The 21,480-nt window shown below is 53.3% G+C and overlaps 4 protein-coding genes across 6 annotated transcripts in view; 2 read left to right on the top strand and 2 right to left on the bottom strand.

Annotated features, from left to right (window-relative positions):
- The window catches only part of MLLT1 (MLLT1 super elongation complex subunit), a 121,524-nt gene extending 105,501 nt beyond the window's left edge, over nucleotides 1-16,023 (bottom strand). The window contains exon 1 of the mRNA XM_081233090.1: nucleotides 15,301-16,023. Coding sequence (XP_081089216.1) covers nucleotides 15,301-15,303 — 3 coding nt within the window. The 5' untranslated portion in view covers nucleotides 15,304-16,023. The remainder of the gene's footprint in view (nucleotides 1-15,300) is intronic.
- CLPP (caseinolytic mitochondrial matrix peptidase proteolytic subunit) lies at nucleotides 5,356-10,866 on the top strand. The gene is made up of 6 exons (XM_081233092.1): nucleotides 5,356-5,603; nucleotides 5,693-5,764; nucleotides 6,325-6,421; nucleotides 7,721-7,908; nucleotides 8,830-8,935; nucleotides 10,519-10,866. Exons 1-6 carry the CDS (start codon nucleotides 5,418-5,420, stop codon nucleotides 10,692-10,694), a joined length of 825 nt encoding a protein of 274 aa, XP_081089218.1. The 5' UTR covers nucleotides 5,356-5,417; the 3' UTR covers nucleotides 10,695-10,866.
- Nucleotides 16,024-16,294: 271 nt separating the features above from the next.
- Nucleotides 16,295-18,195, top strand: ALKBH7 (alkB homolog 7). Of its 3 annotated transcripts, none has more exons than XM_081232359.1 (4): nucleotides 16,298-16,542; nucleotides 17,379-17,576; nucleotides 17,664-17,788; nucleotides 17,967-18,195. In XM_081232359.1, the coding sequence occupies exons 1-4, from the start codon at nucleotides 16,358-16,360 to the stop codon at nucleotides 18,062-18,064; spliced, it is 606 nt and encodes a 201-aa protein (XP_081088485.1). In that variant the 5' UTR covers nucleotides 16,298-16,357; the 3' UTR covers nucleotides 18,065-18,195. The 3 variants fall into 3 exon arrangements, with proteins under 3 accessions (XP_081088486.1, XP_081088485.1, XP_081088484.1); XM_081232358.1 differs by having other exon boundaries at nucleotides 16,300-16,561; nucleotides 17,403-17,576; XM_081232360.1 differs by lacking the exon at nucleotides 17,664-17,788 and having other exon boundaries at nucleotides 16,295-16,542.
- An 89-nt stretch (nucleotides 18,196-18,284) lies between these two features.
- PSPN (persephin) lies at nucleotides 18,285-19,005 on the bottom strand. The gene is made up of 2 exons (XM_081232361.1): nucleotides 18,840-19,005; nucleotides 18,285-18,755 (listed from the first exon to the last, which is right to left on the bottom strand). The coding sequence occupies exons 1-2, from the start codon at nucleotides 18,991-18,993 to the stop codon at nucleotides 18,448-18,450; spliced, it is 462 nt and encodes a 153-aa protein (XP_081088487.1). The 5' UTR covers nucleotides 18,994-19,005; the 3' UTR covers nucleotides 18,285-18,447.
- Nucleotides 19,006-21,480: the final 2,475 nt, after the last annotated feature.

The following is a 21,480-nucleotide window of genomic DNA, read 5'->3' as shown; positions in this document are numbered from 1 at the left end:
GGATGGACTTACACTAAAACATGATTCCTTGTGTATCTGAAATTCACATCGAAATGGGCATTCTGCATTTTTCTTTGCTCAATCTGACAACTAACTTGGAAGTATCTCCTTAACCAAACCTCTGTCCTGTTCCTCCCTCGAATGAGAAAGTTCTGTGAAATGTATCTTTCAGTGCCTTCTCTTCCGAAATCCATTAACCCCCAATGGTTATTCTGAGATTAACCTTTTTTGCACACCTTCTGTTATTCATCTGCAGGGGAACGGTGACAAAACTGGGGAAACATATTGCCAGTTGGGATTTCTGCCAGATTTTAAGGTTCAAAAGATTCAGACTTGTAAATCTAGCCCCAAAGGCCAACGTTTCTCTTCAACATCAAAGCTGAGATCACTGTGGTCCACAGGGAGAGGCTCTGCCTGTCCCTTCCCAGCCCCCTCTCAAAGGCTGGGTTATGGGCTAAATTGTGCCCCTCCCCCCAGAATGTAAGTTGGTTCACCCACTATGGAGAACAGTATGGAGGTTCCTTAGAAAACTAAAAATAGAGCTACTGTATGATCCAGCGATCCCACTCCTGGGCATATATCCAGACAAAACTCTAATTCAAAAAGATCCATGCACCCCAGTGTTCACGGCAGCACTATCCACAATAGCCAAGATGTGGAAGCAACCTAAGTGTCCATAGAGAAGTGGATAGAGAAGTGGATAGAGGAGTGGATAGAGAAGATGTGAAATATATATATATATATATATATATATATATATATATATCTCACAGAAATTATCACATGTCTATAAGCTAATGGCAATAATGGAGAAGAGAGGCGACATCTGCCATTATGAGAGAAAGCAGACACTTGTTAGAGCGATGGCCTCGAGTGGAATGGAATCCAGGGCGTAGGTGGAAAGTTGACCTTGGCTGGAAGCACGGACAGCTCCGTCACAATAACAAAGAAGAAGGCAACGCTGACAGCCCAGATGAAGGGACATGGGTAGGTGTTCTGGGATGCTGTGGAAGTTCTCTTCTGTGGCTTTGTTTTCGCAGAAGGTAGGCCATGAGGTTCAGAGCTGAGAGTCAAGAGGAAGGGGGAGGCTTGAGGGGAGATGGAAGGTAGGACATTAACCTATGAGAGAGTTGGTGAGTGAAGGGACTGGAGGATGTGGTAGGAGTGCTGAGCAGCGGATTAGAGGTCTAGAGTCTCAAGGGAGACCAGGCGGCACGGCTGTGTGCAAGACTGCCCAGGTACAGGTGAGGAGTGGATGGAGGGTTGGCTTTAACTAAGTCCAGCCAGGTCAATGGGATGAAGGAAGAGATAGAGGAGGGAGTTGAGGGTATATGTCAAGGAGGGATTGTAATGACAGACCATGGCTCTAAACTGGGTGAGGGCACAGGGGAAGGGGGCAATGATCCATGGATGACAGGTTCTAGCAGAGCTAAAGGATTGTTTGAACAGGAACACCAAAAGGAGTGAGATGGAAAGAAAAGAAGTGTGGGTCAATGAGTGGAGTGTTTGAGAATACGGAAAGGGATGCAACTTCTGTACACGTCAAGGTCTAAAATAAGACCATGAGGGCTTCCCTGGTGGCGCAGTGGTTGAGAGTCCGCCTGCCGATGCAGGGGACATGGGTTCGTGCCCCGGTCCGGGAAGATCCCACATGCCGCGGAGCAGCTGGGCCCGTGAGCCATGGCCGCTGAGCCTGCGCGTCCGGAGCCTGTGCTCCGCAACGGGAGAGGCCACAACAGTGAGAGGCCCGCATACCGCAAAAACAAACAAAAAAAAAACCAAAAAACAAAAAAAAAATAAAATAAAATAAGACCATGAGAGCTGGAGGTTGAGGTAGAGGGGAGGACAAGGTCACTGGGAGAGAAGAGTTAAAGGATTTGAAAGTCACACACCTGGAAGGATCATCAAGCTCCATGGTTCTCCATCAAGGGTGAGTCTGCCCCCCAGGGGACACTTGATCACACCTAGAGACAGTTTTGGTTGTCACACTTAGGGGTGGTGGGTTTTCTACTGGCATTGGGTGGGTAGGGGTCAGGGATGTTGTTCAACATCCCACAATGCACAGGGAAGACCCCACAAGCAAGAATGACGTGGCTCCAAATGTCAACAGTGCCAATGTTGGGAAGCCCTGGCCCACATGGATCCTGAAGTCACTAAGAATTATGCCCAGAGGAGTTTTCAAGAAAAGAACCCGGAGGGAAAATAGTAATGGAGGGGGTGACCTGAGGGTTGATGGACAAAGCAGCAAGGACAGGTAGTAGAGAGAATTGTTTGATGGCCTGAGATTCGAAGCTGCAGAGTTTGAGGGGAGAGTTAGGAGCAATGATGGGGCAAAGACACCCACTTCGTCACAAGAGGCACAAAAGTGCAAAGAGTTGGAGAAAAAAATAGCCACGACTTAAGAGCTTCCGGTCCTTGGGAAAGAGCCAGGCATCTGTTAGGGCGAGAAGGTAAAGAGAATGACCTCTGAAGACATTGAGAATACAGGGAATTTTGCTTATGAAGGACCATGACTTCTGGCACAACTGAAGCATCTCAAGATTTGAGGAGGACCATTTAAGAAATGAAAAGGCATGCCATTAACTGGAAGAAGGTATTTGGAATACATATATCTGACAGAGGGCTTATTGCCAGAACACATAAAGAACCCTTACAACTCAATAAGAAGAAGACAAGGGAATTCCCTGGCAGTCCAGTGGTTAGGACTCTGTGCTTCCACTGCAGGGGGCACGGGTTTGATCCCTGGTCAGAAAACTAAGATCCCACAAGCCACCTGGCACGACCAAAAAAAAAAAAAGACAAAATGGCAAAGGGTTTGGAACAGATACTTTGCAAAAGAAGACACAGAGATGGCCACAAGGCACATGAAAAGATGCTCAAAAGCATTAGTCATTGGGGAAATGAACAGGAAAACCACCATGAGATATCACTACACCACCTGCTGGAAGAACTAAGATTTTTTTTTTTTTTTTTTTTTTCGGTATGTGGGCCTCTCACTGTTGTGGCCTCTCCCGTTGCGGAGCACAGGCTCCGGACGCGCAGGCCCAGCGGCCATGGCTCACGGGCCCAGCCACTCCGCGGCATGTGGGATCCTCCCAGACCGGGGCACGAACCCGTGTCCCCTGCATCGGCAGGCGGACTCTCAACCACTGCGCCACCAGGGAAGCCCATGAACTAAGCTTTTAAAACAGTAACTCATCCATACAAAATGATATTGAGGATGTGGAGCAACTGGAACTCTCAGAGGTTGCTGCTAGGCATATAAAATGGTGCAGCTGCTTTGGAAAATGATGTGGCAGTTTCTTCCCAAATTAAATACACTTTCCATATGATCTAGCCATTCCACATTTGGTATTTACCCATGAGAAGCAAAAATGTATGCTCATACAAAATCTTTTTTTTTTTTTTTTTTTGGTAAAGTTCAGTTCTCTTTTCTTTTTCTTTTTTGGCCATGCCATGGCTTGTGGGATCTTAGTTCCCGGACCAGGGATTGAACCTGGGCCCTTGGCAGTGAGAGTGCAGAGTCCTAACCACTGGACTGCCAGGGAGTTCCCTCTTTTCTTTTTTTTCCCCACAGTCTTATACACCAATGTTCAGAGCACCTTTATTTGTAATAGCCCCAAACTGTAAACAACCCAGATGTCCAGAACAGATCAACTCTGGTACATCCATACAATGGAATATTATTCAGCCATGAAGAGGAATGAATGAATCAATGAATATACACAAAGGCGCGAGTGAATCTCAAAAACATCATGCTGAATGAAAGAAGCCAGTCACAAAAGACTACATACTATATGGTTCCATTTATATGATATTTTAGTAAAGAGAAATCTAATCTAGAGTGACAGAAAATTGGATCAATGGTTGTTTGGGGATGAGGATGGGATGGGGGTTGACTGCAAAGGGACCCAGGGGATTCTTTTGGGTGTGATGGAAATATTCTCTGTATTGATTGGGATAATGGTGACACCATGGATTTGTCAAAACCCATCAAACTGTACACTTAAAATGGATACATTTTATTAAATGGACATCATACTTCAATAGAGTTGACTTTAAACCAACTTGTACAGCGAAGGGAGAACGTAAAAAATAGGGATGTACAGAGTTGTGGTCTTTGGGTGATGGAGTCGTGGCCTCATTGAGAAACTGGCAGAAATGGGTCAGGGGTCCGATGGACTTAGCTGATGGTTCTACTGGCATTTTGAGGCAGTCAGCTGTGAATATCTAGGGCAGCTTACCAGGAGCATATGGAGAAGTGGGGCTCCTCTCCTCCCACTTACAAGCAGTGTTTTGCTTTCACTGTGCTTTTTTATTCAGTTTCTGGTATGTCATTCCATTTTTCCATGTATGGCAGTCATTTAAATTTTCTATTTTAAAATAAATGTATTTAAATGTTTTAAATGAGGGGATTTAGAATAAAATTATTCATGATTGTATAGCTGGCACACATTTGAATTACTTAAGTTTAGAAACCCTCATGGTTTCCCACCATTTTTTATTGTGTTCCTGTCATGAATACCGAATTTTAAAGGCTTGGTCTACCAGATGGACTGCATTTTTTTGAGCCTGTGTGTGCATGTGTGTGTGCGTGCATGCGTGTGTGTCTGTGTGTGTGTAGGGGGTAAAGTAACAGAGAGAGACTTTTATGATGTACCTAATCACTTGACCAGAAGAGGATTCTCCCCATTTGTCGGGTGAGGAGAATGCAGTTATGAAACGTTCAGATCCTCACCCAAGGCCCCAGGAAGTAAGTAGTGGGGTAGAGATTGAACCCAGGACTCTCCCCTTACGCCACCACCCCTTAACTGTTTTTTATTAATTAATTAATTAATTTTATTTTTGGCTGCGTTGGGTCTTCATTGCTGCACGCAGGCTTTCTCTAGTTGCCGCGAAGGGGGGTTACTCTTTGTTGCGGTGCGTGGACTTCTCATCACGGTGGCTTCTCTTGTTGCGGAGCACATGCTCTAGGCACGCGGGCTCAGTAGTTGTGGCTCGCGGGCTCTAGAGTGCAGGCTCAGTAGTTGTGGCGCACGGGCTTAGTTGCCCCGCGGCATGTGGGATCTTTCCGGACCAGGGCTCGAACCCGTGTCCCCTGCACTGTCAGGCGGATTCTTAACCACTGCGCCACCAGGGAAGCCCCGGAATTGATTTTTGAAATAAGCAAGGAAGAGCAGAAAACTATGACGATTCTTTGGGAAAGAGACTCAAACTGGCGGCTTTAAAGTAGTTACCGACTCCGCTCCAGCGCCCCTTCTCTGGCCACACTCTTTCAGGTTCCGCCCCGCCCTCGCCCCACCCCTAAACGTGCCCCCACGCTTCCCGGAAGTGGGCGGCCTCCTGAGCAAGCGCCGCGGGCGCAGAGCACGCCGAGAGTTGTAGTTCCGGCATCTTGCAGAGGAACTTGCGCTGCGATGTGGCCCCAAATATTGGTGGGGGGGGTCCGGGTTGCAGCAGGTCTGTGCCCCGCGTTGGGGTCTCGCCTCGCCGCCCGCTTTCCCCCGCAGCGGACACCCGAGAACAGCCTGGCCCTGCAGCGGAGCCTGCACGCGACGGCGGCCCGGGCTCTCCCGCTCGTTCCCATCGTGGTGGAGCAGACGGTACAGTGGCCAGGCGGGGACACGGCCCGGGGGTGAGAGGGCTGGGGCACGGAGGGCCCCTGACCCTCACTCCCATCTTTCTCCTCTAGGGTCGCGGCGAGCGCGCCTATGACATCTACTCTCGGCTGCTGCGGGAGCGCATCGTGTGCGTCATGGGCCCGGTAAGTGCCCCGTGCGCGGATCCTCCCCTGCGCCTGCCCAGACCCCCTGCTCCCCTCCCCCTCACACGTCCTTGATGCCCGGACTTACCCCCCCTTGACGTTCCTCCCTAGGCTCCGCTCTTGTCCCAACCTGACAACCCCCCCCCTTTCCTGGGCACATAAGCCCTCTGATCCTCCTTCCTGGCCCTTAGTACGCCTTCTAAGCCTTCCTTAAATCCTCTGCTTCTCCCTTCCTAATCTCTGACTCGCTCCCTCACCAATGACCCTCCTCCCCAATCCTGGGCTCCAATCACTCTCCCCAGCCTCCTTACCCCTTCCCTTCCTGGGCCCAGTGTGTACTGACCCCACCCTACCTGTAACCCAAACCACCTGGGTCCGGATCCGCCCCCACCTCCACCCCCACGCACCACATCACCTCCTGGGTCCTGAAGTCTTCCTGATCCATCTTCCTTGGGCTCTGACCCCCATTCTGGTGCCCTGACTCATCCTCAACCGACCCATAACTGCCTCCCTTAAGCCTTCACCCTATCTGGGGACACCCCGCCCCGCCCCACTTGCAGATCGACGACAGTGTCGCCAGTCTGGTCATCGCACAGCTGCTGTTCCTGCAATCGGAGAGCAACAAGAAGCCCATCCACATGTACATCAACAGCCCCGGTGAGCAGGGCCTTCCCCCGGTGCCAGGGTCCTCCTGGGGACTGAGACCCCAATCAGGGATGTCCTCTCTCTGGAGCAAGAAAGGGTGCAGAGCTTCCTTCAGAGTCCCCCCCCAAAATGCCTTGAAACCTCCAAAAGCTGCCTCTTCCCTTGCTTTTAAACAGGCACCTGAACCTGCCTGTTTGATCTCACAAGTAACGTGTTTTTTTTGTTTTTAATAAATTTATTTATTTATTTTTGGCTGCGTTGGGTCGTCGTTGCTGCACGCAGATGTTCTCTAGCTGCGGCGAGCGGGGGCTACTCTTCCTTGCGGTGCGCGGGCTTCTCTCTGTTGCGGAGCACGGGCTCTAGGCGCGCGGGCTTCACTAGTTGTGGCACGTGGGCTTCCGTAGTTGTGGCTCTCGGGCTCTAGAGCGCAGGCTCAATAGTTGTGGCCCATGGGCTTAGTTGCTTCGTGGCATGTGGGATCTTCCCGGACCAGGGCTCGAACCCGTGTCCCCTGCATTGGCAGGCGGATTCTTACCCACTGCACCACCGGGGAAGTCCACAAATAACGTTTTTACCGACCTGACTTGGTTGTCGAGATTTTTAAATTGGTAGATTCCACCCTGCCCCCACAAGAAAAGGGAGAATAGCCCAACTTTTTGTTTTGTTTTGTTTTGTTTTGGCCGTGCCCTGCAACTTGCGGGATCTTAGTTCCCTGACCAGGGATCAAACCCAGGCGCATGGCAGTGAAGTGCCGAATCCTAACCAGTGGACCGCCAGGGAATTCCCTGAATAGCCAATCCTGATTGATCGTTTACTGTGCCAGGCACTTTTCTAAGCACTTTATAGGCATTTAACTCGTTTTATCTTCACACAGCCTCACGTGATCGGTACTATTTAGTTATTTCCAGTCTACAAGGAGGCACTGTAGCTCCAAAAGTCTGAGTAACTTGCCCAAGGTCACACATGAGAAACTGCCCAGCGACGGGGGTCAAACCCAGACAGACTGGCTCCAGAGCCTTCGCTCTTAGCCACTACGCTCCCAGTTTCTAGCTTCTCTTGAACATTTGGCAGATCTGGCCCCTGCCCTGGGCCCACATGCACGTGTGGCAACTGTCAGCTCACTCGCGAGCAAGTCCTCATGTTTTGCTCCCACCTGGCCTGTGTCACCTGCTTCTGTCACCTTCCTATCCCTGGTAGTACTTGTGTTTGGGAGACCCCGGCTTTAAAGGGCTTCACCAGCCCTCCCCAGGGCCACAGGCTGCCCTAGGGAAAGGAGGGCACAGCCCCTCACTTGCCCCCGTCCACCCACAGGTGGCGTGGTGACCTCGGGCCTGGCCATCTACGACACGATGCAGTACATCCTGAACCCCATCTGCACGTGGTGCGTGGGCCAGGCGGCCAGCATGGGCTCCCTGCTTCTGGCCGCTGGCACCCCAGGCATGCGCCACTCGCTCCCCAACTCCCGCATCATGATCCATCAGCCCTCCGGGGGCGCCCGGGTGAGTGCCGGGCCCCATGAGCTGCTTTGGGGATGGGGGTGGGGATGGGGGTGGGGGTCTAGACAGAAAGACCAGCCGGACAGACGGAAGTCACGTGGGGGGGTGAATGTTTTAAAATGTAGGTTTTGGGGACTTCCCTGGCGGTCCAGTGGTTAGGACTCCACGCTTTCACTGCCGAGGGCACAGGTTCAATCCCTGATCAGGGAACTAAGATGCTGCAAGCCACGTGGCTTGGCCAACAACAACAAAAAAAGTAGGTTTTATTAATATGCAGGTATAGTGAAGCCAAGAGGTCAGGAGAGGGCTGCCATTGAAAAGACAGTTTGTTACTCACAGATCCCAAGAGGAGGGAGTGTGCCAGGCCACGGGGGCCACGCAGAGAGAGAGGCACCAGGGTTGGTCGGGAGGAGAATGCAGGCAAGAGCCTCCATCGTGGTTTGTGCGGGCAGGAATGAGCGAGGCTTGAGACTGGCTAGTGTGAATAGTTGCAGTGGGCTCTGGGGTGTAGGGACTGTCCCTAGTTGTCTGGTACCCTGGGGCGATGGGGCAGGGGGATGGTGACCCAGGGTGTGAGAATAGAGGAGGTGTTGGGGATGTGGGCTTGGATTGGCTGCTTTGCACGTGAAAAGTGTACTCTGGGCAGCGGTTCAAAATCTCTAGGAATTAGCTGCCCTGGGAGGGGCTGTTCCTCCTGGTCAGGGAAGCCCCAGCTGCAGAAAATAAGAACATAGAGTTAATACCGGAAGCCTTCCTGGAGGCGGTGAGGTTGAAGCAGGCTGTGGAGGGACTCACAAAGCCCTGTCCCACCTGCTTGAAAACTGGCAGCCAACGCCCAGGGCAGGCTCTCGAGTCCCATCTCCAGTCTCCCCGTGAGTGGCAGATGCTGATCCCAACCTTCTCCCTCTTGGGACGTCCCCCCAGGGCCAAGCCACAGACATCGCCATCCAGGCGGAGGAAATCATTAAACTCAAGAAGCAGCTCTACAGCATCTACGCCAAGCACACCAAACAGAGCCTGCAGGTGATCGGTGAGCACCCTCCTGCCCCACACAGGCCCCCAGCTGCTCCCTTTTATTGTAACCAACACATACGTACGGGTCAGGCCTCTGGACCTCTGTGCTGCTGACACCAGGGCTGGATCATTCTGTGATGGAGGCCTCCCTGTAGGAGGTGTGGCACATCTCCGGGCGCTGCCCACTAGATGCCAGCAGCACCTCCAGTTGTGACGGCCAAAACTGTCTCCAGACATAGCCCAGCATCCACTGGGGATCAGAACCCACCCCCGTTGAGAACCCCTGTTCTGAGCACTTTAAAAAGACCCATTTACAGGAGCCTCCCAAAAACTTCATTGAACTAGGTCCAGGGGGTTCCCTGGCTTTCCAGCAGTTGGGACTCTGTGCTTTCATGGCTGAGGGCTCGGGTTCAATCCCTGGTCGGGAAACTAAGATTCTGCAAGCCATGCGGCGCGGCCAAAACAAAAAAATGAAATAGGTCCAAAGGTTTTGAACAGGGTCTCCCACAAAGAATATTCCAAATGGTCAAGAAACAGAAGTCAAGAAGAGGCTCATCATTTCTAGTGATGATGTTTAATAATGACATCATCAGGAAAGGCAAATCAAGGCCACAATGAGATACCATTTCAGTCCACTGGAACAGCTCAAATAGAAAATACTGACACCCCCAAGTGCTGAGGGGAGCGTGGAGCCACTGGAACGTTTATCCACTGCAGCTGGCAGTGAAAACCATACAGCCACTTCCGAAAGCTGTCAGGCACTGAGGCTGAACACACAGAAAGACACGTGGTTATTCTGCTCGGCGTATAACTGAGGGAACTGAGTGCTTCTGTCCAAAGATGTAGTCAGGAATGCAGTCCCATTCCTATAGCCCCAAACAGGAAAATACCGAAATGCCTGACAGCAGAGGAATGAGTGGTCAGTGGTGGTGTTTAGTCACGAGGTGGGATGCTGTACAGCCATGAGGACCAGTCCACAGTCTGGATGAATCTCAGAAACACAGTGCTGAGTGGAAAAAGGAGTAAGTGCTCTGTGGTTATGTGTTTATTTATTTACTTTTTAAATTAATTAATTAATTAATTTTTTTGGCCGTGCCACGCAGCATGCGGGGATCTTAGTTCCCCGACCAGGGATCGAACCTGCACCCCCTGCAGTAGTAGCACAGAGTCTTAACCACTGGACCACCAGGGAAGTCCCTGTGGTTATGTGTTTAAAGGGCAAAAACTGGCATAACAGATCCATGCCATTAGGCCACTGTTAGGGTAGTGGGTGGGGAGAGTTAGTGACTAGACATGGCCCCGACAGGGTTTCGGGGGGCTCTGATCTAGGTGCCGGCCACGTGGGTGGGTTCAGTCTGAAAGTCACCGTACTGTCCACTTCCATGATCCATACCCTTTCCTGGATGTGCCTTTACACATCAGTAAGTTAAAAACACACACACACAAAACTGAAACAGGTATTTTACCGATGGGGAAACTGAGGCACAGAGACAGGGAGGCCAAGGTCACACAGGAAGGACTTGGGCGGATTGGTGACCCGAACGTGGCCCCGGGTCTCCACTCTTAACCACCCTCATCCCACTTCTGCTTCCCCCGCAGAGTCAGCCATGGAGAGGGACCGCTACATGAGCCCCATGGAGGCCCAGGAGTTTGGCATCTTGGACAAGGTTCTGGTCCACCCTCCCCAGGACGGTGAGGACGAGCCTGAGCTGGTGCAGAAGGAGCCGGTGGCGGCGGCGGCAGCAGTGGCAGAACCTGCCCCAGCGAATGCCTGAGAGCTGCCCCTCACCCTCGCCCTCTGGAGGAAAGTGGAGGCGCCAGGCCTGCCCACCCCTCGACACTGAGCCTAGAGGGGACCCTTGAGGAACTCTGGATTTGGGGGTGCCCCTCCGGGTGGGTATCCCAGCTGAGACACTGTGATTTTAAATTAAATCTTTGTAGACTTTGCTCCCGGCTGTGGTACCTTCCCTCCATCCTCCACCACGGCACGCATGTGCCTTCACCCTGACCTTCAGCTTCCTAACTTCAGCAAAGCTACTGAGCCTACATTCCAGGCACTGCTCCAGAGGCTGCAACTTACTGGGAAGAAAACACAGAAATCCCTGTCTGGAAGAAACTTACATTCTTGTGGGAGTAGACAGTTTTTTTAAATATCAGGGCAAGAGGTATGCAACATGAGTGTGGTGGGGGGGGTTGTGTGTGTGTGTGACAGTTTTAGATGGGGTGGCCTGCAAAGGCCTTGCTGAGAGGGTGACATTTGAGCAAAGACCTGAAGGAGGTGAGGGTTGGGGAGCAAGCTTGCTATCTTGGGAGACAGCAGTCTAGGCAGAGGGCATGGCAAGTGCAAAGGCCCTGTGGCAGGACTGTGGCTGGCCCATGGGCAGAAGCGCGAGGAGGCTGGGGTGGCTGGAGAGAGTGAGGGGGAGAGAGGAGAAGATGAGAGCAGGAAGGGGAGGAATACAGGTCATAAAAGGCCTGGTAGGTCTGAGCAAGGAGGGAGATGCCCCACAGAGGGTTTCAAGAAGAACAAAAAGGAACCACAGAGTGGTGGGTGGAGAGCGGCAAGCACAGAAACCAGGAGGCCAGTGAGGACACCTGTCACCACCCCGAGGAAGGCTGACGGCTCCGGATACGTGGTGAGAGAGGTCAGATTCTAGCCAGGTTTTAAAGGCAGGGCTGGGACTTCCCTGGTGGCGCAGCGGTTTAGAACCCTTATGCCAGTGCAGGGGACACAGGTTCCATCCCTGGTCCGGGAAGATTCCCACATGCCGAGGAGCAACTAAGCCCGTGCGCCACAACTACTGAGCCCGCGCGCCTAGAGCCTGTGCTCTGTAACAAGAGAAGCCACTGCAATGCGAAGCCCGCGCACCGCAACGAAGACCCAACGCAGTCAAAAATGATAATAAAATTTTCAAATAAATAAATAAATAATAAAGGCATGGCTGTCAGCTGGGATGTGAAATTTGAGAGAGAAAGTCATCTCCCAAAACTCCAAGGCGTTGGCCCAAAGCAGCTAGAAAGATGGAAGGGAAGATAAGACGTTCCTGGGAAAGTTCGGGAGGAGCAGGATTGGGGGCCGCGATCAGGAGCTGGTTTTGGACGTTTGATGTCCAAGTGCTCCAGACCTCCCAGGGGATGGGTAAGTCTGGGGTCAGGGTTGGAAATAAAAATGTAGGAGACCTCAGCATGCCTATGAGTTAGTGGTCAGGCTGAGAACTGGCTATGGCGTTTGGACCATGGAAATCACGAGTGGCCTCAGATAAATAAGAACACTTTCGGTGCTTTGGGGGCCCAAAACCAGATGGGAGTGGAGCCAGAAAGAAGGGGCCAGAAAATATTGGAGCTAAGCAAGTCTTTTAAGGAATTTTGCTGTCAAGGAGAGCAAAGAACCTGGGGCTGTCGCTGGAGGGTGTGTTGAGGTCAATTTCTTTTACTTTAATTCAGAGGGCTTTTTTAAAAAAATGTTTTATTTATTTATTTTTGGCTGCGTTGGGTCTTCGTTGCTACTTGTGGGCTTTTCTCTAGTTGTGGTGAGCGGGGGCTACTCTTCGTTGTGGTGCGTGGGCTTCTCACTGCGGTGGCTTCTCTTGTTGCGGAGCATGGGCTCTAGGCGTGCAGGAGTTGTGGCGCACGGGCTCAGTAGTTGCGGTGCACAGGCTTAGTTGCTCCGCGGCATGTGGGATCTTCCCGGACCAGGGCTCGAACCCGTGTCCCCTGCATTGGCAGGCAGATTCTTAACCACTGCGCCACCAGGGAAGCCCCAGAGGACTTTTTAATTTGGCTTCATTCATCGGATACATTTAGCTGAGCTTTTCATTGTGCACAACTTAAAATGTATACAAAAGTAGAGAAACTAGGATAATGAGGTCTCACGTACCCATCACACCAACTCAAGAATTACCAATTCACGGCCAATTGTGATTCGTCCCTGCCCCCCCACCCCCCATGGCACTGTATTACTTTGAAGAAAATCCCAGCTTTTCATTTCATCTGTAAATATTTCGGTATATATTTCTAAAAGGATAAGGAATCTTTATGTCTCAAAAACCTAAAAATAGAACTACCACATGACCCAGCAATTCCACTCCTGGGTATATATCCGAAAAAAACAGAAACACTAATTAGAAAAGGTACACGCACCCCAATGTTCATAGCGTTATTTACCATAGCCAAGATATGGAAGCAACCAGAGTGTCCATCAACAGAGGAATGGATAAAGAAGGTGTGGTGTAGGGCTTCCCTGGTGACGCAGTGGTTGAGAGTCTGCCTGCCGATGCAGGGGACACGGGTTCGAGCCCTGGTCTGGGAGGATCCCACATGCCGCAGAGCAACTGGGCCCGTAAGCCACAACTACTGAGCCTGCGAGTCTGGAGCCTGTGCTCCGCAACGAGAGGCCCACGCACCGCGATGAAGAGTGGCCCCCACTCGCCACAGCTGGAGAAAGCCCTCGCACAGAAACGAAGACTCAACACAGCCATAAATAAATAAATAAATTTTAAAAATATATATATATATTTTTTAAGGATGTGGTGTATATATATGTGGTGGAATACTACTCAGCCATGAACAAGAATGAGGTTTTGCCATTTGCAGCACCATGGATAGACTTGGAGGGTATTAAGCTAAGTGAATTAAATCAGAAAGAAAGACAAATTCTGTATGGTATCACTAATATGTGGAATCTAAAGAAGTACAACAAACTAGTCAATTGTGGAAGACAATTTTTCCAAGGACATTGGGGGTGGGGGGATGGTTCAGGCGGTAATGCGAGCGATGGGGAGCAATGGGGAGCAGCAGATGAAGCTTCACTTGCTCACCTGCCACTCACCTCCTGCTGTGCAGCCCGGTTCCTAAAAGGCCAGTCCGCGGCCCAGGGGTTGAGGACCCCGATACAGAGAACAAACTAGTGGTTACCAGTGGGAAGAGGGAAGGCGAGAGGGGCAATATAGGCGTAGGGGATTAAAAAAAGTGTTATTATGGGATTATATGAAATCGAGTGTGTGAAACTTTTGAAAATTATAAAGCACTACAGAATTTAAAGAATCTTTCATTCAAAAAAAAAGTTAATGAAAAATAACTAGCGGGGGCCTTCCTTGGTGGCACAGTGGTTAAGAATCCGCCTGCCAATGCAGGGGACACGGATTCAAGCCCTGGTCCGGGAAGATCCCACGTGCCGCGGAGCAACGAACCTCGTGCACCACGCCTACTGAGCCTGCGCTCTAGAGCGTGTGAGCCACAACTACTGAAGCCTGCGCCCCTAGAGCCTGTGCTCTGCAACGAGAGAAGGCACCGCAATGAGAAGCCTGCGCACCACACGAAGAGTAGTCCCTGCTTGCCGCAGCTAGAGAAAGCCCACGTGCAGCAACGAAGGCCCAACGCAGCCAAAAACAAATTTTAAAAATTAAAATTAAAATAAATGGGGGGGACTCCCCTGGTGGCTCAGTGGTCAAGAATCCGCCTGCCAGTGCAGAGGACACGGGTTCGAGCCCTGGTCTGGGAAGATCCCACATGCCGTGGAGCAACTAAGCCCGTGCGCCACAACTACTGAGCCTGTGCTCTAGAGCCCACGAGCCACAACTACTGAGCCCGTGTGCCACAACTACTGAAGCCCATGTGCCTAGAGCCCATGCTCCTCAACAAGAGAAACCACTGCAATGAGAAGCCAGCGCACTGCAACCAAGAGTAACCCCCGCTCGCTGAAACTAGAGAAAGCCCGTGAGCAGCAATGAAGACCCAACGCAGCCATAAATAAATAAATAAATTTATAAATAAATAAATAAAATTATAAATAAATAAATAGGGGGACTTCTCTGGTGGCGCAGTGGTTAAGAATCTGCCTGCCAATGCCGGGGACACGGGTTTTCGAGCCCTGGTCCGGGAAGATCCCACATGCCGCGGAGCAACTGAGCCCGTGCTCCACAACTACTGAGCCTGCGCTCTAGAGCCCGTGAGCCACAACTACTGAGCCCACATGCCACAAGTACTGAAGCCCAAGTGCCTAGAGCCCGTGCTCCGCAACAAGAGAAGCCACCACGATGAAAAGTCTGTGCACCGCAATGAAGGGTAGCTCCCGCTCGCCAAAACTGGAGAATGCCGGCCCCAGCAACGAAGACCCAACGCAGCTAAAACTAAATAAATAAATAAGTAAATAGGGACTTCCCTGGTGGTCCCGTGGTTAAGAATCCACGCTTCCACTGCAGGGGGTACAGGTTCAATCCCTGGTCAGGGAACTAAGATCCTACATGCCAAGCAGTGCCGCAAAAAAAAACACAAAAAAACTGTAAAAATTAAAAAAATAAATAAATAGACAAAAGGATAAGGAATCTTTAAAAAGACAACCACAATATCATTTTCAAACTTAAAAAAAATAACAACACTTACCATGGTCGAATATTCAACCCATGTCAAAATTTCCCCGGTTGTCGCTATTTCTTTTTTTTAGTTTGTTCCAATCAGGATCCCAATAAGATGCAGGCATTGCCGCTGGTTGATAAATCTCTAAGTGTCTTATTACTGCAGGTTTCCCCTTAATCTCTCAATCTCTCCCTCTTTTTCTTCTCTTTCCTTGAAATTCACTTGTTGGAGAAACATCGTTGTTTGTCTTGTGGACTTTCCCTCTGTCTCAATTTTGATGATGCGATTCTGTCCTTGGTATTTCCGGTAACCTGGTGTATGAATCTATACAAGTCTGATCGGATTCAGGTTCCGCTTTTTGGCAAATGACCTCTCAGTTGAGGGTGCCTTCTAGCAGGAGGCACATTAAATCCAGTTGTCCCTCTTTAATGACGTTAGGAGGGAATGAGAGTCCTTGTCTAGAACCACCAATATTCCAATAAGGACTGCAAAATGGTGACATGCCAATTCTACCATTAAAGGAAGAGGATTTTTTGTTTATGTCCTGTTTTTAAGCTGGGAGCCAGCCTATTTGTATGGGGATGGAAATGACCCAGTAAAGAGAGGGGGAACGGGAGGCGCCTCGCTTTGACCTTTGACTGAATCCCCCAACTCCACAAACCTGGCCCCAGCCTATAATCACAGCCTTGACCTCACTCCCCTGACCCCTAGATCTCAGCCTAGCTGTACTCTGCCCTTTACCTCTAGCTTTGGCCCAATCCTTCTATGACCCCTGACCTCTGACCCCCGGCCCGATCAAGCCTTCACCACCCCCGCCCCGCCCTCTGGAAGACGGATTTTAGGCACAGCCAGTAGTCTGAGTCACTGCGGGCGATGGCGCCCAATAGCGCGGGAGAGGAGGCGGATTCTGGGGAGAGCCAATAGCACGAGAGGGCGAAACGAGTAACAACCAGTAGCCTTGAGCGAGAGGCGGGACTCTGAGGAACGCCAATCGCTGGACGCACTCGGCGTAACCACAGCCAATGGCTCTGGGGCGGGGGCGTGCTCCCGACCCCGGCAGCTTCCACGACCCGGCTCCGGGGCTATGGCCGGGAGTGGGCGGCTGGCGCTGTGGAGCGTGCCCGGGCAGGTCTGGGTGCGGGGCTCGGGGCCGGCCGTGCTAAGTCGCCTACGGGACGCGGCCGTGGTACGGCCCAGCTTCCTGAGCGCGGCCGAGGAGGAGACACTGAGCGACGAGCTGGAACCCGAGCTGCGCCGCCGTCGATACGAGTACGATCACTGGGACGCGGTGAGGCTGCTGGCGCTGGGGGCGGAGCTACAGCGCGGCGGGGCCTGGGACGTTAGGGGCGGGACGGGGAGTGGAGCCCTGGGGTGGGCTGGGCTACATCTGGGGGCGGGACCTGGGAATGGGGACAGCGTCTTGAAGCTGAGGGGCCTTGCGGGCAGGGAGAGCGCTTTGGACATGAGGGCAGGGTCATAACTGGAGGCAGAACCTGGAACTGAGGGGTGTTTGGGGAACAGGACCAAAGTTAGGGGCGGAAACGGTGTGGAGGGAGTGAGGGAGGGTCACGGGTTGGGGGTGGACCAGGTGTTGGGTGGGATCACGTTGTGAATATTGAAGCTGGGCCAGCATTAGGGATGGCATCTGGGACTGAATTGGAGCCTGATGGTGGGTAGAAAGGACTGAGGCCAGGAGTTCGATCCCTGGTCCAGGAAGATCCCACACGCCACGGAGCAACTAAGCCCATGTGCCACAACTCCTGAGCCCAGACGCCACAGATACTTAAGCCCGTGCTCCACAACGAAGAGTAGCCCCCGCTCGCCGCAACTAGAGAAAGCCTGCGTGCAGCAACGGAGACCCAACACAGCCAAAAATAAATAATTTTTTTTAAAAAAGGACTAAGGCCAGACCCAGATGGGTCAGGGTTGGGGTCTGAGACCCAGCATCATGGGGTAGATAGGACCAAGGTTGTAAGTTGAGGGTGGGGTCAAGGGTCATGATGGAAAAACCAGGCCTTTGCTTTGCACTTCCACCACCCTCTCCCCCAACCCACCCCAGCCCCACAATGTGCCTCAGTTTCCCTTTTCCCCCCGGGAGCTTCCAGGCTTGACCTGAGCTCTCTGGGCAGGCCATCCACGGCTTCCGAGAGACAGAGAAGTCACGCTGGTCAGAGGCAAGCCGGTCCATCCTGCAGCGTGTGCAGGCAGCCGCCTTTGGCCCCGGCCAGACCGTGCTCTCTTCGGTGCACGTGCTGGACCTGGAACCTCGGGGCTACATCAAGCCACACGTGGACAGCATCAAGGTGGGCAGAGGCCAGTGCCTTGGAGTTCCCGGCTGGGGGTGAGCCGGCCAGGCCAAAGCCCACCTGCCAGTGTGTCCCCTCTTCCAGTTCTGTGGATCCACGATTGCTGGCCTGTCCTTGCTGTCTCCCAGCGTCATGCGGCTGGTGCACACCCAGGAGCCAGGGGAGTGGCTGGAACTCTTGCTGGAGCCGGGCTCCCTCTACATCCTTAGGTACTGGCAGCCAGGGAGCCCCCACCCCACCAGTAGCTCCTGAGATGCCCACCCAGCACTTTGAGCACCTTCTCTCATTCAGCCCTGACGGCAGACTCTACCCTCCACCGCAGGCGCTCTGCCTGGAACAGGGGCTGCCCTCACTCCACCTGGCCACAGCCTCTATTTTCTCTTGCAGGGGTTCGGCCCGTTATGACTTCTCCCATGAGATCCTTCGGGATGAAGAGTCCTTTTTTGGGGAGCGTCGGGTTCCCCGGGGCCGACGCATCTCCGTGATCTGCCGCTCCCTCCCTGAGGGGATGGAGCCTGGGGAGCCCGGACAGCTGCCCCCACCCTGCTGACCCTGGGGCCCTCCCCACCAGCTGCTCAAGACACCGTGTTTGTGAATAAAGTTGGAGAGTGGACAAGCTGGCCTTCCTGGCACCGGCTGTTTTGGGGGGCTGGAATCTGCAGGGGAAGCCTGGGACCCCACCTCCCCACCCATCGGGAGCATCCCTGGCAGGACACACACTCACGAGGCTGGAGGAGCAGTTTCCTTTATTGCGCCCCTTGCTGGCGGCCCAAACCACCTCCCCTTCTCTTTGCCTCAGCATCCAAGCCTCCAATAAATAAGTCAGCTGAGCTCCTCCAGCGGCTGCAGGGCCCCAGGCCGGGCATTCTCAGCCGCCGCAGCCACAGGCTGCCGCCGAGAGCTGGGGCAGCCGCTGCCAGCGGTGGCGGTCGTCGAGGAAGGCCACATCGGCGTAGCGGGTGGGGCGGCAGCAGGGCCCGCCGTGGGCTCGGCCCTGGCCCCGCAGCCGGGCCAGCGTCAGGCCGTGCTGGGTGCGGGCGCCGCGGGGACAGCTGCCGGCACAGTAGCGGAAGATGACCGTCTCCTCCGACGTGTAGCCCAAGCCCAGCTCGGCCACGGGCAAGGATAGGCTCCACAGCTGGCACGGGCCGGCCAGGGCTCGGCGCAGGCGGGCGCCTGCGGGGACAGGGGACAGCTGACAGCGGGCAGGGTCTGGGCGGGAAGGAGTCGGGGAGCGCACGGGGTTCTGGGGATCCTTACCCAGCTGCGGCCTCTGGGTCCCTCTGTCCACCACTGGCTCAGACAAGAGCTCCTCCTCCGCCACCGAAGCCCCCCAGGCCCCAGGGCCCCCGCGGAGGTCCAAGTGCAGGGTCAGGAGCAGCAGAAAGCCTAGGAGGACTCGTCCTGTGGTCATGGTGACGGGCAGGTCCTGAGGGTGGAGATGCCCTGCACCCTCAATTTATCCCCCTGCCTGAGCTGGGGAGATAACCTCTTCACTGCCGGCCGCTGCCCTGTCACAAAGGCCTCCGCGTCCTACACCTGGGGCCCAGGCAGTCCCTTTCCTCCTGCCCCACACCCCACGTCCTCCTAAGAGTTAAGGGCGCACACCCCCCGCATACCCCATCCAGACATTCCACAGACCTATTTCCGACACCCCCTCCGCCCCCTGATTTACGAGTGTCGTGGCGGCAGCCAGGGCGGAGCCCAGGGCGGGCAACCAGGGTCCCCACCCGACCTGCCGTCTGGAGGGAGAGGTGGGGGCCCCCGTGGGTCCCCCACTGGGGGCTCTCCCCACTTGGGCAGGGTGCTGGGCTCCGTAGCCCCTGTGTCATGCATCAGGTAGAGCAGATGTGGGTAGGGGGAAGAGGTGGGTTGGCAGGTGGGTGAGCTGACCGGGAATCCATCATGGCTCCTGCCTGGAGGATTAAGACATCATGCCCCTGTCTCCGGGCCTGGCCGAGCCAGCATCAAAACAGGAAAGGGGAGAGGCCCAGGGACAGCCAAGAGCTGGGACACCAGGGGCAGGAAGCTCACCCCGCAGGGACTCCTGTCTCTAGAAGGCCAACCTGAGCCCCCTAGGACCTCAGTCCTGCCCTAGGGTCAGAGGGCATCAGAGCAGGAGGGGCGGTTAGGCCCCGCCCTGGTCCCGGTGACCTCCCTGCCCTTCCCATCACCCCAGGGAAGTGAGCCTCCATCCCCAGCCGCGAAAGGGGGCTAAACCAGAGTCCCTCCCACATGGGGAGGACAGACAGAAGATGCATTTAGTGTGTAACGTGGTACCTGGCACCGTGCAGTTGCGAGAGCTTCTGAGGAAGGGAAATAGGAACAGCTTGTGGAGGTTTGACGAGGTGCTCAATCTCACGCAGGTGAGACTGGGTTAAAACTCGGATGAGACTGTGCACCCAAGATTGGCAGACATCAAAGTCTGCTTACACCTGTGTGTGTGTGTGTGTGTGTGTGTGTGTGTGTGAGAGAGAGACACGGGCACACCTGTTGGTAGCACTGTAAATTGGTAGCACCTGAGCATTTGCTATAGAAACTGCAAATCACATTCCTCTGATCCAGGACACCTGCTCAGGAACTCATCCTCCTCAGGTGAGCCAAGATGCAAGCTCAGGGTTATTCGCTGCCTTTTATATCAGCAAGAGACTGGCGAGGCCCTCAACTCCACCCACAGGGGACCGCCTCAATGATTTTGGTGTGGTTGTTCTTCTTGCACTGTTTATTGAGACTACTTTCAGATGGGGTGGGGGGGAATGTCACTTATCCAAAGTCACCCAGAATTAAGAAACACTGGTGGGATTTGGACCCAAGTCAAGCTGAATGCAAGACCCCTGCTCTGAACCACTGGGGCACATGGCCCGGCCCGGTGGGGAGGCCTTAGACCTCGGTCCACGTGGCAGGCAGAGCAGGGGTGAAATTGCCAGGGCAAGGGGCCATCGCTCCTCTCCCAAAAGGCCTGGCGGAAGGATGGGGAGGGAGGGTGGAATGACCTGGGACATTCCTAGGAATTAACCTGGCGTCTCAGGCATTCCCGCTTGGCAGCCAAAGGCCTGTGGAACTGGATGGGAAAGTTTTCCGCCCGCAGTCTCCAGCTTGGGTAAGACGGAAGGCCGGCATCCTGCCCCCAGCTGGATCACTCCAACGGGGGTTCAAAAGTATTCCTGCCGCCAAATTCCGTTTCCAGCAATGTGACTGTCCACGAACTCAAAAAGCCCTGCTGCTACAGCACTCCTAGCAATGTTACATAAAATAAATGCCTAACCAACTTGTTAAGAATCTAAGGAAAGCCCCAGAAACATCACTGGGAAGTTGAAAAATAGGGGCCAGATGCCAAGATCAGCAAGAAGGGGGTTTGGGATTTTGTGGCCGTGTAGGGACAGAGCCACAAGCTGAGAACCACACCTAAAATGGGCTCAGGACAGGACTTCTGGGGCACCTGCTGGGAGCATATGCAAAAACCATCTGGAAGGACTTGCCCGCAAAGCAGACCATGCAGGAGTCTCACAGATGGAGGCCCGAGCTGGCCACGAGTCCACCATCCCAGATCCCAAAACACGAGAACAGATCATGAAAAGGAGTTAGGATACAACAGGATGCCCGCGAGCTTCAGGTCCTAGGTGAGTGTGATGGAGACTGTAAGTCAAGGATGCTTAAAACTAAAAGTGCGAAAGAAGGGATCAAAAACAGAAGGGGCCAGACACTCAAAACAGACCTGCTGATCTGAAAAAGAAACAAAGATAACTTGGAGAATTAGAAAACAGACAGTGAAACTAAGTACTGAGTGGGTTTAGGTGGTGGATAAGCCACAGCTGAAGAGAGAACTGGTCAAATGGAAGACCTGAAAGAAATCACCCAGCAGAACCTCAGTGGGGGAGGTTGAGGGGTAAGGAGAGGATTA

Source organism: Mesoplodon bidens (genome assembly GCF_964165515.1).
Source record: "Mesoplodon bidens genome assembly, chromosome: 4".
Lineage (NCBI taxonomy): Eukaryota > Metazoa > Chordata > Mammalia > Artiodactyla > Ziphiidae > Mesoplodon > Mesoplodon bidens.
The sequence above is the reverse complement of the archived record's forward strand: the minus strand, read 5'-3'. Positions and strand labels throughout refer to the sequence as shown.

What these genes read in the sequence shown, in the direction of transcription:
- CLPP (XM_081233092.1), top strand. Translation starts at nt 5,418, where the DNA reads ATGTGGCCCCAAATATTGGTGGGGGGGGTCCGGGTTGCAGCAGGTCTG. An exon ending in CATGTACATCAACAGCCCCG is followed by an intron (nt 6,422 to 7,720) that starts GTGAGCAGGGCC and finishes GTCCACCCACAG; the next exon opens with GTGGCGTGGTGACCTCGGGC. An exon ending in AGCCCTCCGGGGGCGCCCGG is followed by an intron (nt 7,909 to 8,829) that starts GTGAGTGCCGGG and finishes ACGTCCCCCCAG; the next exon opens with GGCCAAGCCACAGACATCGC.
- ALKBH7 (XM_081232358.1), top strand. Translation starts at nt 16,358, where the DNA reads ATGGCCGGGAGTGGGCGGCTGGCGCTGTGGAGCGTGCCCGGGCAGGTC. An exon ending in CACACGTGGACAGCATCAAG is followed by an intron (nt 17,577 to 17,663) that starts GTGGGCAGAGGC and finishes CCCCTCTTCCAG; the next exon opens with TTCTGTGGATCCACGATTGC. An exon ending in GGCTCCCTCTACATCCTTAG is followed by an intron (nt 17,789 to 17,966) that starts GTACTGGCAGCC and finishes TTTCTCTTGCAG; the next exon opens with GGGTTCGGCCCGTTATGACT.
- PSPN (XM_081232361.1), bottom strand. Translation starts at nt 18,993, where the DNA reads ATGACCACAGGACGAGTCCTCCTAGGCTTTCTGCTGCTCCTGACCCTG. An exon ending in GACCCAGAGGCCGCAGCTGG is followed by an intron (nt 18,756 to 18,839) that starts GTAAGGATCCCC and finishes CTGTCCCCGCAG; the next exon opens with GCGCCCGCCTGCGCCGAGCC.